Source organism: Pholis gunnellus (genome assembly GCF_910591455.1).
Source record: "Pholis gunnellus genome assembly, chromosome: 13".
NCBI lineage: Eukaryota > Metazoa > Chordata > Actinopteri > Perciformes > Pholidae > Pholis > Pholis gunnellus.
Genome location: NC_136540.1, coordinates 11,421,756 through 11,435,310, shown reverse-complemented (window position 1 = coordinate 11,435,310; position 13,555 = coordinate 11,421,756). Strand labels below are relative to the sequence as shown.

At 40.5% G+C, this 13,555-nt stretch overlaps 2 protein-coding genes across 2 annotated transcripts; both read left to right on the top strand.

Annotated features, from left to right (window-relative positions):
- The first annotated feature begins 865 nt into the window (after positions 1–865).
- spag7 (sperm associated antigen 7) lies at positions 866–4,158 on the top strand. The gene is made up of 7 exons (XM_079171225.1): positions 866–980; positions 1,832–1,899; positions 2,076–2,164; positions 2,263–2,347; positions 2,431–2,520; positions 2,789–2,945; positions 3,062–4,158. Exons 1-7 carry the CDS (start codon positions 896–898, stop codon positions 3,178–3,180), a joined length of 693 nt encoding a protein of 230 aa, XP_079027351.1. The 5' UTR covers positions 866–895; the 3' UTR covers positions 3,181–4,158.
- Positions 4,159–5,975: 1,817 nt separating this feature from the next.
- chrdl2 (chordin-like 2) lies at positions 5,976–11,818 on the top strand. Its single transcript, XM_079172319.1, has 11 exons — positions 5,976–6,083; positions 6,514–6,626; positions 6,752–6,845; positions 6,943–7,088; positions 8,404–8,497; positions 8,852–8,913; positions 9,363–9,531; positions 9,656–9,844; positions 9,937–10,110; positions 10,670–10,762; positions 10,872–11,818. Exons 1-11 carry the CDS (start codon positions 6,017–6,019, stop codon positions 11,003–11,005), a joined length of 1,335 nt encoding a protein of 444 aa, XP_079028445.1. The 5' UTR covers positions 5,976–6,016; the 3' UTR covers positions 11,006–11,818.
- Positions 11,819–13,555: the final 1,737 nt, after the last annotated feature.

Below are 13,555 nucleotides of genomic sequence, written 5' to 3'. Positions count from 1 at the left end.
CACACAGACATGTACTTGTGTAGCATGCCCCCTAGTGCATATATGTACACACACATGTACAGAGAAATCACTTCTAAGGTACTAATCATGATCCAATCTGTGTGATAAAAAAAAAAATGTTTCAACCTAGCCTAGCAGCCTCCGCGTCCGAATGAAGCACAGGGCAGCAACAAGTAAAGTTTAAAAGCAACTTTCCTTAAGAAGAGTAAAAACGTACGTAAGTTCTCTCATCTCAAATCACACGACTGCATACCTTTTCTGATACATTGTAAAAATGTCGATCAGTGAAAAATAAATTGAGAAATGAAATTATTTTCTTACCAATGAATGATCTAGATAATAGAGATTTAAGGTCACTCTGGATAACCTTTTGTGCAGAAAGTATAACCATCTGATCAGTAGTGTGGCAGCAAATAGTGCAGGAATTCTACTACACCACAATGAATTATCTGTCACAAGAAATCCTGCATTTAAAATCGTAATTACAACAAAAATTGCACTTATTATAGCTTATATTTATTATTGGATTGTATTCCTGATTCATTATCATCTAAGTGGCATTTCATTGTTGTCAATGTGACATTAGTGCTGATTCAAACAGCTGTATTTTTGGATAGTTTCCTCCAAAACAATGCACATTTCATAAACTGAGGTATACATTCTTGATATAAAGTAATATCACATATAAATAGGCCTAGTCAAGCAGAAGTAGCAGTCGACTTACTTAAATTCCACCACTACTTGATATAACTTCCTGGTACACAGGATGGCGACACGTGTTTTGGACGCCGGTCATTCAATCCAGCGAAGAAGAACTCTGGACATCTGCGCGTGCGCAGCTTCGTCCGGCTGCCGCCAACAACAACTTGCACGGCTTCACCCCCCTCATTTCAAGATGGCGGACCTCCTAGGATCAATCTTAAACTCGATGGAGAAGCCTCCAACAGTCGGAGACAAGGAAAGCCGACGGAAGGCTCGAGGTACATTATGATTTGCCTAAGTAACAGCTCGTTTGGCGGTAGTTTGAAGCGGTTGAAATGGAAACGATAAGGGACTTAGATGCGTGTCAAGTAAGCACTGTGGGTCCTGGTTTAACGGAGCGCGCAGGTCCTGCAGTCTGCCGCAGACCTGAGGTCAGGGTCTGGACTAGTGATGTGGGAAGCTGAGCTCTCTGAAGCACTGAATCACAATGAAGATAGTTTTCACCGTGTCAAAGCATCTGATAACAGTCAAAATGGCGATATCTGCTGGCCAGATCCACGATGTGTAGGAATCGATTAACTCTCAAGACCATAATCAAAACAGCCAGTCACACTACATGTGCCACCACTGTTACTGTGCTACCAAGCTGCTCAAAGCACCACGTGAACACCCAGCACTGTTTCGTCTCCTGCATGTTGACATAGAAGACACATTCAACAGTGGTCTGCTTTTATATAAACGTTTACTGTAAGCCTGTATTATCTCCATTCTCTATGCCAATACATTCACAGCTTTGACTTTTCACAAACTATTATCTGCAGGCATTGTTCTGTATGTAGACAAAATAAAGTGACCAAATGTGTGTCATTAACTGTCATGAGATGCCTGCTAATAAAACACCAGAGGCTGTAGACACGTACGACTAAATAATAGGATTTACTTTCCCCGAATGATCCGGAAATGTGGTTTTTCTTTCCCTTGAAATAGCCTTTTTCGTGACTTTAGTCTTTGAAAATATAAGCAGGCCGGTTGTAGCTGCGACACTATGTGATCTACGGAAACTTTAAATGCCGTCGGACACCAACAAGTCAAATTATTAAATGTATTTTGTTTCCTTTTTTTTCCCAAGAGCAAGCAGCAAGACTCAAGAAGATGGAGGAAGATGAGAAAAGAAAGAAAGCACAGTTCAGGAAAAAAGTGAGTGTTTCATCCGATACACCACAGACCACTTGTATTGCATTAGATTGTAAAAAGTGTATCTAATAAAGTGATCACTGCTTTGTAGCTCATGCACAGAGCTCTCCCTTCTCCACTGTTGGCATTTGTCACATGCAAAATAACACAGACCGTTTCTCTCTGCGTCGCTCGTTTAGATGGAGAAAGAAGTGTCGGACTTCATTCAAGACAGTTTACAGCAGAATCGAAAGTACAATCCTATGGGGAAGATTGAAAGGAGTATATTGTAAGTAGTTCCTTCCGATGAATACAATGAGCTCCTTTATGAAAGAAGCCTGACATGTAGCGTCATATGCACACATTTCTTCACGTCTCGTGTCACAGGCATGATGTTGCAGAGGTGGCCGGTCTGACTTCTTTTTCTTTTGGGGAGGACGAGGAGAGCCGCTACGTCATGCTTTTCAAGAAGGTCAGAACAACTTCTCTTTTCAATCCAGTGTTGGGTAATAATGTGCGGGACATGTGACTGATTTCCACTTTGTGCCGAGGCAGGAGTTTGCTCCGTCAGATGAGGAGCTGGAAGCCTATCGCAAAGGAGAGGAGTGGGATCCCAAGCTGGCCGAGCAACGGCGAAGACTCAAAGTAAGACGAGACATGCGGCCCTTTACATGAATCTGACCGGTCTCGTGTGTGGATAAGCACCTATCCTACTAGATCAGAAAAGCTTTAAAAGATCCCTGTAATGTCTTCATCTCTTATGCACAAAGAAAATACATTTTGTACAGATTCAACTCGGACACAGGGAGAAAAATCATCAAGAAAACACGCAAGCATTGCGGTTGTTAACGGCTCGATTTGTCCTTGATTTTCCGTCAAAGTCTCAGACGTTTTTGTTTCCTCTTCGCTGCAGGAACAGGCTGCGTTGGAGGAAACAGCATCCAGTCAGACAAAGAAGCCAGAAACGTGTCCCAACTCCAACTACAGAGACAAGTACAGCCACCTGATCGGCACCACGGCTGCAAAAGATGCAGCGCATACACTAGAGGCGAACAGCACTTATGGCTGCGGTGAGTAAGCGTTGTTGCCTTGATCGCTGCGATTGCTTCTGCCTCGCTTGGTTCACATCACAAGTTCTCCTCCTGCGTCTGTATTTACTCATGATGTTGGTGTTCTTGTCCCTCAGTGCCGGTGGCCAATAAGAGGGACACTCGCTCCATAGAGGAAGCCATGAATGAAATGAGAGCGAAGAAACGGCAGAAGCAAGAGGGCGACTCAGCGGCGCGCAGCAGCAGCAGCTCTTGAGCCTCCACCATTTCTGCCATCTGCTGTGTGCGGGTGTTTCGGGTCTGTGTGTCTGTGTGTGTGTGTGTGTCTCCGCGTTGATGCGTTTGTGTACACTGTGTAATTCATCCTATAATGCAATATCTTGTACTTCAGACATTTAAGAAGTATACCTTAAACAACTGGCGTTGAATCCAGTGCATATACCACTGTGTTGAAATCATGGAATCCTGTTTAGTGGAGGATACTCAGGTGAGTCCGATCCAGGAGGTGGATTTCCATCCGTGTTTAACATTTGCTTGTGATGTCAATTATCAATGTTCTCTCACAGATTATTGGACCCTTTACAGTATGAGAAAGCTGTTTTTAGTCAATAGAAACGATGTGTCTGGGTGGTTGGCTACCTAAAAACACCCCGATACCGTCATACATACACTTTTAAAGGACATTTTTAGCAACGATTGGCATGTTTGATACAGATGTGCATTTACAGTTTTTATTAGGAAAATAATTTTGAGCCGTGGCCGAATGATGTTTTAAAAGCATCATGGCTGAAAATTCCAAATATCCAGCAGTGCAGCTTTTAAAAGGGAAACAGGAATGCCGTCTAACGATCAGCTTTTGGTTTCATTTTTTGGGGATTTTATCTTGGCCTGTTTCAGATCTTTGTAATGTTGGAAGCATGTCATTTCCTCCATTTCAAGAGGAGGCTCATTTTAGATACTTCTGTTTTGTGGGTTTTAGGAATCCTGAATTCTGAGATCTTCTTTGTTTTCGATAGATCTGAATGAAACTGTTTCTTCAAACTAAGTGTTTTATTATTAAGCCCGTTGATGGCTGGCGATATGTTGGGAGCAGAAGTACGGGACTCTTTGTAGGAATATTGGTCACAACTTCTCCGTTTGACATGTCATCAAGTACGTTTGTAGGGATCTTAATGTCATTTTAACATGGTTGCACTGTTAAATTCCCCCATGTGTGTTAATAAATGGAGAACAGTATTAAGTCTTTGTCTGTATGGTGCCCTCATTTCTTTGTAGCCTGATGTTTTGAATGGTAGCTGTTTCTAGGCTGGTTTTGTTGTCTAATAATATTATTTAATCCAATACAACACAAAATACAGGTTAAAAACTGACTGGGAGAGAATGGTTATCTAACCTTATTATGGATATTCATGCCAATGATATGTTGGAAGATCAATATCACTTTGTAAAGGTCGAACAGCTGCAGAACCTGCTTCATAAAGAATGTATGGAGGATGACATGTAAAAGGAGAGGCATGGAGTTTCTTGTGAAATTACGCATATTGGAGAAGTCTGTGTGTGCCAAGGCCAAAGATTACTGAAAAAACATACAAAAAATGATCAGAACAAAGTCACATCCACTCAAAGGACTGCATCGTGACTGACCATAGGTGTATAAGATGAAGGGGTAGTTCGGGTGTTTTGAAGTGGGGTTGTATGAGGTGCTTATTCATACTTGGTACCGTCAGTAGAGGATGGTCGGCAAGCCCCTAGTTTGGAAAAACAGGCAGGAGTACCAACACTGGAGCAAAGCATTCTGCTGTGCACGGGGAGGGGAACACACACACACACTCTACCTACTGTTTCCATTTTACTCTATTGTTGTTTTTGGTTTTATCCATTTTTTTAAATGAAACTCCCCGTTGATATCAGGACAGCAGAAACTCCACAGATCTTCTGTCAAAGACTGAAAACATCTGTTGTGACTGCACCTCTCCCCACAAAGTAATATATAATATAAAATCTCTCTGAATCTTTGTTTTGTTGATTAAGCACTTGAAGTTCAGCATGTTTGCGGAAGTTGATGCACTTGCATGATTCTTGCAATTTCTGGGTTTTATCAAATGGTTGAATGCACTCATTGGAAGTTGATTGGATAAAAGTGTTAAATGAATATAATGTGATGGGAGAAGAATTCTTCAATATTTACTTGAAGAAAGAACCTACACTTTTGTCTTTACTAGAATTAGACTTTTCTAAATATACTATATTATGACTTCTTTTTAATTTTTTTTCAGCATAGTATACTATGCCTTTTTGGACATACTATACTATGACTTTTTGGACATTTTTTCGATGAACTATACTGTGAAGTTTTTATACCTTTTTTTTGGAAATACTAAAATGTGACTGACTTTCTGGACATGGTATAATATGACTTGTTATGATTATTTTGGACTACAATATGACGTTTTCATGACTTTTTTTGAACATAATGTAAAATGACTTATTCGGCGCACTTTACCATGACTTTTTAACAATTCTTTTCGACATGATATACTTTACATTATGTATTATATTTTTTGGACATACTAAAATGTGACTTTTTTCAACATGCTATACTGTGAATTTGTTATGACTTTTTTTCGACATACTATATAATGACTTTTCTATGACTTTTTTGGACTCAATATAGTATGTCTTATGTCCTCCGTCTTCTGTAGTTTGGGGGGGACATTGCTAACGTAAAGCTTAATTTATACTTCCTTTTTAAAAAAAAAAATAACGTTAGTTGGTGGACTGTAAAAAGTGGAGGGGTCCAATCCTACTTTCTGAAAAAGGGGAGTGGTCGTGTCCCCTGTGTCCCGCTGTAAATGGCTTCATGCTACTAATAAAATATCGAACCACATACGTCATTCTCTCTTGTCCCTGTTTCTGAACTGGCGCTACATTTTGTCTCCTGAGGGAGGCGCCATAGATTATCCAGGAAAAATGTTGGATTTTATTTATTTATTTACCTTGTCTCACACGGTCCTGCAGTTTCTGTTCTGCAGAAACACACTTATTGCGCGCTGAAGACTCACATGGATCACAGGATCACGCACATGTAAAAGATGAAGCCCACATTTTTCTTCTTTTTCATCATTTGGTTTACAGAAACAGAGCTAAAACCCCGGAAAGGTAAGACCCAGACCCCGCTGATGCTTATTCTGTCCTGATCAGAAGTGTTTAGGGCTTAAAATAAGGGAAAGCATAAAAATGTCAGTCTGATGGGGAAAGTGAAGTTGCATTCAGCAAAAGCTGAACTCATATTTTAAGATAAACTCCCTCTATTGCTCTAAACATAACTTTTGTGTTTGTTTATTTGCTAAAGCTTATTTACATAATTCTGTCAGAGAAGCCATATAACGTTAAACTTCTGTTTCTCAATGGGCTGAAGTTGGGACAGTGTCATTTGCAGTCCCCATGTTTTTCTCTGGTTTAAATGACTCAAAGCGGATTGGCATTGAACGATGTTTGTGTTTGACAAATGTTTTATACATCAGTTCACCAGGAAATATATTTTTGTTGTTGCCACATGCAGCTCACCCTCCTTATGTTTGACCACCAGGGCCCGGGGTGGTATGTACTTTTAAAGACAAGACATACAGTCCAGGAGACAGCTGGCATCCCTATCTGGAGCCCTTCGGATTCATGTTCTGCATGCGCTGTGTCTGCTCAGAGGTACATTCATGAATCCCTTCTAAACAAACCTAAAGGAAGATTACACTAAAGTCGCTCGACTGTCTGAAATACTCTGTGGTTGGGTTTTAAAGGTGCTTGTAAACTCTTATATTGCTCTCTCTTAGACAGGTCATGTGAAATGTAAAACAATCAAGTGTCCAGCGCTGCCATGTGAGAACCCGGTAGCTGAGCCTCGGCAGTGTTGTCCAAGATGCACAGGTAGACTGTCCAAACAACTTATCAGAGTTTAAGAGAGACACGATTGTCGTTGTGACTTTAAATGCGGTCCTGTCCGGTGTGATGTGCCCTCCCTCAGGTGAGCCCAGGATCCCTGCAGGGCTGAGAGCTTCAGTGAAGTCCTGCAGGCATAATGGAAGTATCTATCAGCCAGGGGAGACCTTCACTAAGCTCGACCTCTTCCCATCCAAGCAAAGCAATCAGTGTGTCATGTGCACATGCTCTGTAAGTTGCATCTAATTGACTCATTTTATTGATCCGGTGAAAGAATATCTCAATTCATGTAAGATAATTAAAGTCTGCAATTTTACATGAGCTCAAGTTATCTGTGAAATGTTTGTACACCGCTTTTATAACAGTTACCATGCGCTTTATAGACAATAAAAAAACAGAGAAAATGGAACGAGTGAAACAGAAAATGCAGAATTTTCAGATCTTAATCTGGAAAGAAATATGACAAAACCTGCCAACGAGTTTCTCACAATCCTCTTTTGATTAAGAATTGTTCTTTTGCCAAGATCTAATCAGTGAAAAACTAACTCAACACAATGTTTTCCTAACAATTAGAACATGTGAGTTTATGTTCACTAAAGCCTTTTAATATTACTGTTTAATGAGCCTCTACATTAGTAGCATATAGAGGCCACTTGTACAACAGTTGCTCATGTGTTAAACTATCTCGTATTTCATGCAATGACAGATTTGAGATGTGTGTGTTTGTTTTGTTTCAGGTAGTGTTGTTGCATCTACTAACTTAAGGCTGCTAAGGCTTAGTAAAGTTTAAATATATTGTTAAATTACATTACATTTTGTAGCTGGTGCTTTGGTTTGTGTGTTGGCTTAGTTTGGTTGAGGCACAACAAAGTTGATTTAGAAAACCAAAAGCAGATATCAGAGAGGAAAGCAGAAGTGAGGCCAAAATTGACATCACTCTGGAGTTGTCCTTTAAAAGGCTGCATGATGTGAGAAGTTCATTTTCCGAGTTGATAAGTGGTGTTCGTTAGCAGATGTTTCCAGGGAGACAACACATAACAATATTAACAAACAGATTCCTAGGAAAAATGAAAGAGCCGTACAAATCACGTTTATCCTAATACATTTCTTCCATTGTCTTCTTAGACAATATGAACTTGTTTTAGTCATGCTGTTTCTGTCTAAGCCTGATTTGTAGTTATTTGTGCAAAACACTGAAGACATAATTGTCTCCGATCAGCAGGACGGCACCAGCTCAGCAGCCACTGGTGAGAGTGTGTTTACATGAGGAAATAGAAAATGTAAATCGATTTGGACAAAAGCAAAACAAATGTGATGTCTCATTACGTGTTTGCTGATTTGTTTCAAGAGCATTGGATCTCAGAAGACACTGTGATTATGTTGTTTGGACTCTGTCTCTCTTATTCCGGATGACATGGATCTGAGTCCACATAGATGGGTAAGCAGGTCTCGAGAGGCCTGCAGAAACCTTGCAGTACTTGAGCTTTGCTTTCTGGAGCTCATACTTGGAGATAAATTTAGAAAATCCCACTCCTTCTTTTCTCAGAATGGAAACATCTTCTGCGGTCTGAAAACATGCCAACCAATCACCTGTTCCTCCCCAGTCTCAGTCCAAGATACCTGCTGTTTGGTGTGTAAAGGTAATCAAACTCCTCCAAGCTGAGAAAAATGGCTTTACTCTGTTTCCAACCTGCAAACATATTTTGAGGATTTGGCCTGAGCATATGGCTTGTTAATACAAATCATATTGATATATATCCCAATATGCAAATAGATACAAAATTACACTTAAAATAATCAAATAATAATGTGATTCAAGGCAGTTAATCTGTAATGCACTGAATCAGGCGGCACAAAACATCATTATGTGATCATATCATCATGATACAATTCCACTTAATGTCTATCTATAATCATTCTCCAGTTACAACCCTTATTATGGCTTCCATATTAATGACATTGTCCTCCCTTTTTTTATTCTCTTTGGTCTTTAGATCATGGCACCAGTGGGTCCTCATCAACTGAGGAAGGAAACCAGCAACTGAACAGAGGCGTGGTATATGTTCTGGCTGATTTATCTTAAAATTAACATATCTTAGATATTTGCTTTCATATTAAACTTTGCTATCTTTGAAAGTATATGTAAATGCGTGCCATCAGTTGAGCAGCTGCACTGTAATTACAGGACTTGGGTTCAAGTCTCAAAGGCAAGTGTCAGCTCTGATGAAGTGTTCTTGAACGTAACACTGAGGTCACTACAAGCTGCAGGGGAGCTGCTCTGTAGCTCACGCTGACCTTTCACCTCACTGTGCGAATCAATTATTTTCACTTGAGGATGACATCATTCAAATGATTTCTTTAACGTCCATTTTTCCAGGGTATAAACTTCTATGATTTAGGGCTATAGGTGATGCTCTTTCAGCTACCTCAGGGGAAAAGCAAGTGAAGCCAAGAGCTAAATGGATGAAAGATAACTGTTCTTTATTATATCTGTGTTTACAAAAGAGGCATTCAGTGGACCAATGCTCTGGAGAGCAGAGCAGGGCACGGTTCGACCGTGCCACTCCTTTCAAGGTCAGGAATTCTCCTCGAGGCCTGAGCCTCAGTAAACTTAACCTCAAAGGGGCTTCAGAGACCACCGTGAAGATTTTGTTGCAGAGGAAACACCAAAGAGGTGAGACTTTGTCCAAACGGAATGATCATGTACAGGTATTTGATTTTGTAGACATGTTCCTCACAACTTTACGATCACTTCCACATGTAGCGCAAAACACTCAGATGTTTTCCATTTCTCTCAGCTTGTTTATACAATGGCAAGACGTACTCACATGGAGACATGTGGCACCCAGTTTTGGGGAAGGTCCTGGAATGCATCCTGTGCACTTGTACTGATGGCCTCCAGGACTGCAAACGCATCACGTGTCCCAAACAGTACCCATGCCAACATCCGATCAAATCAGCGGGAAAGTGCTGCAAGACTTGTCCAGGTAGTCAAATATGTTCAATATGTTTGTGCTGACATCATGTTGATTGGTTGTAAACACCATCTGCATAACTTGTGTCTGTTTTGTCTCTCTAGAAAGTAGAGCTGCAAGTAACCAGACCCAGTGTTACCTCGGATATAAGAATAGCCTCTTGGTGTATAAAGTAGACTCATCTTTGAAAGTGGATCCACCCAATACAGTTAGGATCATTGCTGTTGAAAGACAAAGTACTGCTGAGGTTGAAGTGCAAGTATGGAAGACTGTAGAAGGTACTGTAACTACTGGTGGGAACTACAATAAAGGAATAGTTTGACAGATGAGAAGATTCATACCATTCTGATATTTGTCCGTTAGTCAAACGGGTAAACAGCTAATCGAGACATAGTCTATATAACCCGCCTTAAGCGAAACATTTTAGACTTCTTTTTTGTACGGATTAAAAAGACAAAATATATTAATTTATGTGGGTTTTAGAGGTGCTGGTCGAAGGAGTTAGTCAGCAGGCTAGCTGTTTCCCCCTGTTTCAAGTCTTGATGCTAAGCTACGCTAGCAGCTGCTGGCTGTACTTTCATATTTATGGTATAGACACAAGAGTGGTATCAGTCTCCTCAGCTGAAGCTGTCATTATGCTTCTCTGGGCTGCACTTAAGTGAACATGCACTTAAGGTGTCATTTGCGCTCATTTGCATATGTGTTAATTTCATACTTACGACACCTGCATGAGTTTGCAAAAGAACGAATGAGTGTTTTCAAACTATTCTTTTAAGACGAATACACAGTATGGCTGCACACATGTATGACTCTCATCTGAGTTCTTTATTTTTACAGGTGTTTTACAATTAATGGAAATTGGTGACGTTCTAAGAAAAGATATTGTGGATCATCCAGAAAATTATACATTACTGACAACACTTGATGAAGGTATTGTTTTTAAATTCTGCAAATACTTTAATTCGGTGAAATCCTCCTGACTTTTTGGGGGTTTTGATGACTGATTTATATATTAATTCAAGCTTCTTTTTTTTTTCAGAGACATGGAAAAAATTTAAAGAGGCGGGAGGAAATCTGAGCACAGCTCCTCAGACCACAATATGTGAAGGCGGCATTCGGGAGATGGTGACTTTCCTAAATCCCAAGCAGATAGAAGGCGTGTGTTCACCCTGATTGTTTTTCCTCCCTTGACACTTTTTATATCAATATTCCCGATAACTGGTTAACATACAGTAAATACCTTATTCATACATGTCCTGCATCATTCCTGTAATACAAGGGGAATTTATCATTTATAATATTGCTTATCGATTGATACATTGTTGTCCATCATGTTTTTAATCATCACATATTTTGACATGTTAATTATTAAGTTACACAACACAGTGTTCGCTATCTGACATGGTCATACACATGCAGATAGTTCTGCCTCCTGTTATGATTCAAACACTGTTGGATTGGGTGGTTGTAGGTGCATTTAGATGGTGGAGTATAGAGATCAGAGCTCAGAGCTGGAGACAGCCTCAGTGACATTTTGCAATCAGTATTTCTCATACAAACCCTTTGCTTTAACCATATGTTGGACGAAGGGTTTCATTTGTTAAGAATGTAAAGGTTTTTTTAAGGATGCTATATGATCATCAACATATTTATTGTAAATTCAAACTAAGGGTTTGTCACCTTATTTAAAACCTATTGTTGTTGTATGATTTCTGTGTACATATATTTGGATGTCTTTTATTTTGCATGAAGTAGAAAGAGGCGTTGCATTGGGGTTCAATCTGCCAGCGAGTACACAGCTGTGTATTTGAGAAAACAACCTTCTTAATTCTGTCTGATGTATTTGTTTTGTTAATTTAGCCTCATGACATTCTACAGCTACGCATACCAGAAATATTTGTATTTTAAAGTGGTCAGTGTAGCTGAATGTACTCTGTACCTCTGCTCACAATTTTAACCCATAAAGGTTTCTCAGTGTTTTAAACCAGTAAAGATTGTCTGATTTGTTTTCAGCTGTAACTATCGTGTTTAAGTGGTGCCCACATGTAATGAAATCATTTGCATTTGAGTCATACTCTGAAACTGGAATATTTACTTGAGACACGGCTTAAGATGTGGCTCATTGAGCTCAGAGTCGTCTTTGAAAACGTTTTGCTGATTCATTTATCGGCCGCAGCAGAGCGGTCCGTACACGGGTCGACGCCTGAAGGCTTCCATTAAATAGAGCTCCGGAAGGCTGGATAAACTGTTTTCCCGCTGGAGACGTAATGTTATCAGAGGAATGGAAATCAAAAGCAGAAGTTCAAACTCCATTCACCCCCCCCCCCCCCCCCCCAACCCAAACTCTCGCCCACACAATATTTAGCAATATTTCAACATCAGCGTTTTCATAAAAATCGATGAGACCAAGGTTCTGATTACTGGTTGTCTCTGTCTCTAACCTGTGTAATCACATTTTCTCCTCAAAATGAAAGTGTTAATATGTTAGATTTTCCTGACCTGTAGCGCTTCATCCTAACATTTATTAGATGAATCTCTTCTATTATCAATTAGAGTGATTCATGGTGGAGATATAGGAGCCGAAAACAGGTGCGTTCACACCAAACGCAAAGCAAAGTCTTTCCTGGAGAAGGCGATGAAATTCACTGAGCTTTGTGTACTGGCAGAAGAGTGCCTTCCTCCTGTACTGTGCCATAACGCAACATCCCTTTGAGCTGGAAAGCAGTAGCAACTTACTTCTACATCCAGTTATCCCAGCACCAAATGGCAGAGAGACAAACTAACTGGTGAACAAAGTGGAGCATTTAGCAACTAAACAGACGGATATTTCGCTCAGGAGAAGACAGAGACCAAAAACAACAGAATTTTCCGGGCCATCCGATGGCTGCACTGTAAACGTAACGGGGGAGATTGTGCGGATAGATCCAAATGCAGGCCAAGAAACTGAAGTATTTCCAAAACACAGAGTAAAGGAAGCAGATAATGCTTTCAATCCAAACACTGACATGGCACCATTTCATGGAAATAATGAGCATGTAAGCATGATCTGTGAAAGCAGTCTTTCTGCTCAGCAGCACTGTGTGCAGTCTGTCCGCAGGCCTGTTTGATCAACAGGTGTCAAATTATCACTGTGGTTCCAATGACTCAGTCAGCGTGCAACTGCAGACTTGGTAGACTGAGTGGGCGCTCCAGAATATTATTGCTTCCCTTGTGAACTCCCGACGTGCTCTCTCTGTCCCCTCCCCTTCCCCTTCCTCGACACAACTCTGTCCGTCTCTCACCGAAGGCATGAAACAATATTTTGAAACGGACGCACTTCCCTCGTACGCCTTCATTAAACCTGACAGTTTGTAACAGTCTCTCTCTCTCTTAGTTGCCCAGTCAAAAGGGTGAGAAAGGGGTATTCTACTTTATTGCTGCCAACTGAAATTAGTAATCAACATTTTCACGTTGCCATTTTCCCATGCATGTCAGAAAAGGACGGTTATGACGCGTCCACATTTACAACAAGATGGATTTTCAACCATCATGCTGCATCTGCACTGCATTTTTCGATATCTTGTTTGAATTCGTCTCACGGGCCAATTCTGCTATGCATGCTTGGTCCTGGCTCTGGCAATTGTAACAGCTGGGGGCAGTCAGTAGGTATAAATCACAGCTCTCTGTGTATGTGTACTCCGCCCTGCTGCCCATGTAGCCCAGATTCAGTGAGAAGTGAAGAAA